The sequence below is a fragment of the Sinocyclocheilus rhinocerous genome, unplaced genomic scaffold, assembly GCF_001515625.1.
Source record: "Sinocyclocheilus rhinocerous isolate Xijiao unplaced genomic scaffold, SAMN03320098_v1.1 scaffold1214, whole genome shotgun sequence".
Taxonomy (NCBI): Eukaryota; Metazoa; Chordata; class Actinopteri; order Cypriniformes; family Cyprinidae; genus Sinocyclocheilus; species Sinocyclocheilus rhinocerous.
Genome location: NW_015627891.1, coordinates 1,098,308 through 1,104,068, shown reverse-complemented (window position 1 = coordinate 1,104,068; position 5,761 = coordinate 1,098,308). Strand labels below are relative to the sequence as shown.

Genomic DNA, 5,761 nt, shown 5'->3' with positions numbered 1-5,761 from the left:
AGTTTTTTTTTTTTTTTTTTTTTTTTTTTTTTTTTTTTTTTTACACGTTAATCCACGTCAGTCTTGAATATTTGGTTGCAACCAATTCATAAAAAAATCTTATAAATTCATTAGGTTTTAGAAATGTGTTTGATAACTTTGATAACAACCTAATTTAAACCATCACTTTTACTGCACGGGCAATTTTCAGATTTAAAAATATATTAAAAAGTACTTTTAAATATATTTTATTAATCATATAATTTCAAAATTTCAAAATACTGCTATGGGTTTCATAAATTTATCAAACCTGCACACATTACACACATTATTTGTGTATCATTTCATTTTTTTCCCTATTTTACAGGTTTAATAAATCAAAATCTTTCCAAGTAGTAACTTTCTTAAGTAGTCCCTAGGGTACATGTATCCTTAGTTGGGAATCTCTCCTCTATAATATCCTCATGATATCTTTGTAATATTTTATCTAAATGACCGGAGATGAACAGAGTCTTACCGAGGAGCAGGCAGCATAAGGCCAAGAGTCTTGTAGAGAACCGTTCCAAGAATGAATACAGGAGATCCATCCATATCTGCCGGAAAACAGTCTAGGTTAGATGACACGATCATCACATTATCTAATCATATCAAATAGCATCTCCATACAAAGGTGTTTTATCAGCTCCCTTTTCAACTTTTCAATCAGCAATGTGGATGATTATTAGATCATTTGGAGTGCAGATTTTTTTCATAGGTAGACAGTAGAAATTCTCTCTTCATACCTTCCCACTTCCATGTGGGGATCTTTTAATCCAAAGAAATTGAACAAGATTTCTATTTTCAAAGCCACAGGAATTAATTAACCTCTAAACCTGCAAAATACTCATTACATATCAGGTCTCTTGCCAAACAATATTCCTGACAGCTAATCCATCATAAATGTCCTGCCAATAATGAATAAAGTGGTAGATCAGGCTATACTAGCAAGGTTATTGATAACTAGAAGGCAAAGGTCTTCTCTGCTGACAGGAAGGCTAATCCTGGTTCAAACAGCTCTGTACAGCCCTCTAGTCAAGCTCAAGGCGAGCTGGAGTGAGTTATGTATTAAATCAATCCTTCATTACTTCCCTCTGATACATTTCAGATAAGACTGATCACCCTAATTAAGTAAATAGTCTGGTGCGCTGGTGCTTAGCTCTCTTTACTATCATTGTTTGAGAGGATACAGTGAGTGCTGTGTCATCTGAATTGATGTGGTCCACCAAGTGCAGTCTCTTCTAAAACAGGCAAATGGCGAGCGGTTGACATATAATCTTGTAATCTTAAAGCTATCCCATTAAACGGTCACACCGTGTCACCGCTTTGAAATTTTAACACAATCATATGGTAGCGATTACAAAACTTTTAATATCCTACAGATGATCCGAAATAACCCAAAATGCCATCATTTTATAGTGCCTTCTGTAAACTTTAAATGTAAAAAGTCAAAGCAACAAAGGGTTTTCATGGCCTGAGAAATTAATAAATAAGTAGGGAAAGTACAGTAAGTCATTATTACAAAATAAGTCCAAATAGGGTGATCAAAACCCCAAATGTAAAATTTTACATTGCCCTGCTGTACTGTATATCACTTGCTTATTAAATGGCTACTCATTAAACAAGTGCTATTTAATGTAGATTTGAGTTGATTTTTTTTTTTGTGAGACAAAAAAAAAAGAGTATGGAGTGATAAAAGAAATAATACTGCCAAAACTATGTATACTTTTGGTCAATATGCACAAAATATGCTACAGTTGACCAATTAAAAAAAACAGTAATACAAAAGTATTCTTCTACTTTACTGTCTGTCCCACACATAGACTTTTTCAAAAGCACATACAATTAAAAAATATTCCTGTAGCTTATGGTGCTAGAAATGCCAAATGTAAAAAAAATAATAATAATAAAATAAATAAATGTTAAAATCTAGTGTGAAATTCTACCTTGCACTTTTTCAAATGAACAAAAATGAAAAGACGAAGAAAAAACAATCCTTTTTCAAAGTGCAAAAGTTAAAAGAATATATAAATGTAACATCAATTTATGCACTACTCTGCTAAAAAGACAGGTCTAACAACTACTATTTTATCCTGCATTCCTTGAACAAAAGGGAATTCAAGATTCAAGATTCTAAGATTCAATACTAGTTACAACAAAACAAAATGTTAACATGGTGTGACAAACTGCGGTATTTCTTGAACGCACTGACGTCATTTCCATAGCGGAAAGAAAAAATGTCTTGTGTCAGGAGGCACTATGGTGTTTCACATAGCTCTGCCTAAAACATGCAGTGTGTTGCGTTAATTATGATAATTTAAAGCATTGTTTCTGAAAAAGATTGTCTATTGCAATACACTGACAGTTTGATTCTCATGCTGATGGCCTGCTTTGTTGAATGTAAATGGTGCTGAATGAAAACCTGATTTTACAATCTATTTAATGTAGCCTTATTGTACTAGACATAAGATGTACAGTATCATCAACTTCCACAGTGTGGCATCATGTACATTACCTGCTGTCTGGGGCACAAAGATTCCTTTGGGAATGACAACTTTGTCCTCAGAATTTCTGGCCCAGTCCACCATCCCTTTCCGTCCCTTCATGGGAAAGTTAATGTCTGTCATCACAGATACCGCAGGCAACCTCTGTATACTCGCAACTAAAAAAAAGTACAAGAAAAAGCAAGAAAAGTGACAGTTTATTCCCCCTCCACTTTCAAGACAGGAAAGTCTAACATAAGGTTTGTGACAAAACATACATAATTACATCAATAATTTTGACTATTATTTATTCCATACTATGTAGAATACATTTTTATCAACTAATTAGACTTTTTTCCAAGTACAAAACACCACAATGTCATTTTCGTTTTCAGAACTTAATATTGTTTGGCGTAATTTGGAAGATACATTACAGAAAACATTTGCGTACTCTGGGAAATGAAGTGTTCTTTACAATGGTCCATAAACTGAAATTTATCTAATAAGAAACATATTGGAAAATAAATGCACATTTCTACAGTTTGCATTTAAAAAAAACTACAGTTAAATGAATATCTTTGAAAATCATTCCATTTTAACTGTACTCCTCAATTTCCAAATCAAATTACAATTTTACATCATGTTTGCAAACTCAATTAAAATTCCAGGATTTTTCTATTTATATTGACAATGCCTTTTAAATACCATTTTAATGGTGCAAACCCTGATGCATGACCCGTCTATCCAGCAGAAAAGAGAACTGTCAGGTAATGAGCGTTGAGGTGTAGGTGAGGACCATCCTACAGTGGGCACAGGGTTCTTGTGTTTGTGTGTGTGTGTGTGTGTGTGTGTGTGTGTGTGCATGTGTGTGTGTGTATGAGGAGGAGGAGAGTGGCAGTGCTGCCAGCTGCTGTGTGTGGGGAGCTGGAGGAGGGCATTAGTCACAAGAGCACACGTGGTAGAACTGAAGAACGGTGGGTGAAGCAGCTCACACGTTAAGCTCTACAACAGCATGAGATCACAGGCCCTTAAGTGATCTTTACCTCCATCCAGGCTTCTCTACTCACAGAAGGAATCTAAAGTTAATCATATATACTGTAAAAACTGTAATTGTAAATAAGATTAAAAAAAATAATTAATGTTTAATTCAACATGTTATTTGTCATCTCTTTGTGTGAGTGCAAATTGTTTCAACGCCCATTTTTTAAAAAATGTTTATGCTACAGTTAATCTTTAAAAAACACTAGTAATTCAATAACACTATCAAATACTGTACATTATAATATTGTGAAATTAATTTGGATCACTTAAAATGACTGAATTTAATTGTTAATGTATTTTATAATAAATATAAACAAAATAGTATAATTTATTGGTTATCTACTATATCATGAAAAATAATTCCTGTCTGATGCATCATCCGCAATTTTAATATTGTGCATCCCTAATTATAAGACCTTAAATTTGTTCATAAATTCATAATTTCACAAGTCAGATTGAGCTCAAGCAGCCAAATTGGTTTTGAAGAGGAGTAAAATGAAAAGCAAGGTATTAACATGAATTCTGAAATTTCTGTTTGAAACCTATATTGTTGTAAACTAATATCCAATTTCAGAAATACAGTAGTACTGCATTCCAAACACAGTCTAAAATAACCAAAAGCAAAATGAACAATCAATTTTAAAAAAGCAGAAGAGTATGCACATCAAAAAAGTTGAAGAACAGTGTTGTGGATTGAAGGGCTTCTCTTACACAGGTTCTAATCATCTCATGCTACAGTGATTTATTCGGTGCGTTTCGCTCTGTGTGTGAGATCTCTTCAGTTGGGATGTGCTCAGAGCTGTTTGCTGAAACGCCGCTGTGGGTAACGGTCCTCAGGGAACCCAGCCAGGAGGCATCGGCACCTGCGCCCACCTGTAACTAATGAGCTTAATGACTGGATCCTACTGAGGAATAACAGGCCATTTCTGGCACGTCAAAAATGTCGGTGCAATCTCGGCTAAATGTGAAGGTTAGACTATTTATTGGAGTAGACGACAGGGTCTCTCAACTCATCTGAGCAATCAATGCACACAAATCAATGTCCATTAAACACATTTAAAAAATCAAATTTTAGCTTTAAAGAGCTGCAAGTAAGACAAAGTCATTGTTTATTCTACGAGCAGACATGCCGCAGAAAAGGGAGCCTCTGCAATCAAGGTTATTTGGCTAAAAGCGGACGCAACTGTGTGTTGCGTTGACAGAAGGTATTTATTGTGGTGTCAAGAATGTGCTAGAAATTTGGCTAGAAATGACGCTGCAATATCTTACTATGACAGATGATTTTCACTTGGCTAGTAGAGGCAGTACCGCTTTGTTCTTTTAATCAAAGAGAGCATACTCTGGCTAAGATGGATGTTTAATTTCACTGATAAGGAAATTGAAAAAGCTGAAAAAAAATAGAAAAATGTCAAAATAAGGATTTATGGTCACACTTTATTTTAAGGTCTAATTCTTGCTATTAACAAACGATCAACTATGACTTTTGCCTCAATATACTACTAATCTGCTGCTTATATTAATAGTTAATAAGGAAGTTAAGTTTAGTTAAGTTTAGGTATTGGGTATAGGGATGTATAATATGGTCATGCATAATATGTGCTTTATAACTACCAATAAACAACCAATATGTTAATAATAGACATGCTAACAAGCAACTAGTTAATAGTGAGAATTAGTCCCTATACAAAAGTGTTACCGGATTTACTTTTTATTTTTGTCCTTTAGCCTATAATTGAATGAATCAAAAACAGCATTATAAAATTGTAATTGTAATAATATTTCACAATATTATTGTTTTATTGCATGAAAAAATAAATGCAACTGTATTCAAAATAAATAAATAAATGGAGATAAGAGACATCTTTCAAAAACACAAAAATGCACAAAAACTTTAAGTCTTAGGGCCAGACTTACTAATAGCTTGCGCCAGCGTAAACCCTCTTTTGTCGTAAAAAAAATGACTGTCAGGATTTACTAAAGACATACAGTGAGAAATTAGCAATGAAAAGGCACGGACACAGTCATATTTGAGGCTGATCTTATTGCATATGCATTTTCAGGAATGTCCCTTTCAGACACAAAATTTATGGGAGGAGAATATTTAAATGAATCATGCAACATGATTTACTAAGTTTTGCAGTAGTCAATTTACTGGTATTTGCGCCATTATTCCCCCCCCCCCAAAAAAAGCACGTCTTAACCCTTTTTTCACTTGCACTTTT

General features: G+C 33.9%; 1 protein-coding gene across 5 annotated transcripts in view; it reads right to left on the bottom strand.

Annotated features, from left to right (window-relative positions):
- LOC107736840 (adhesion G protein-coupled receptor B3-like) overlaps positions 1-5,761 on the bottom strand; it is a 195,634-nt gene that overhangs the window by 63,443 nt on the left and 126,430 nt on the right. For all 5 annotated transcript variants that reach the window (XM_016548194.1, XM_016548193.1, XM_016548195.1 and 2 more), the window contains 2 exons: positions 2,531-2,677; positions 497-572 (listed from right to left, as the gene is read on the bottom strand). In XM_016548194.1, coding sequence (XP_016403680.1) covers positions 497-572; positions 2,531-2,677 — 223 coding nt within the window. The remainder of the gene's footprint in view (positions 1-496; positions 573-2,530; positions 2,678-5,761) is intronic.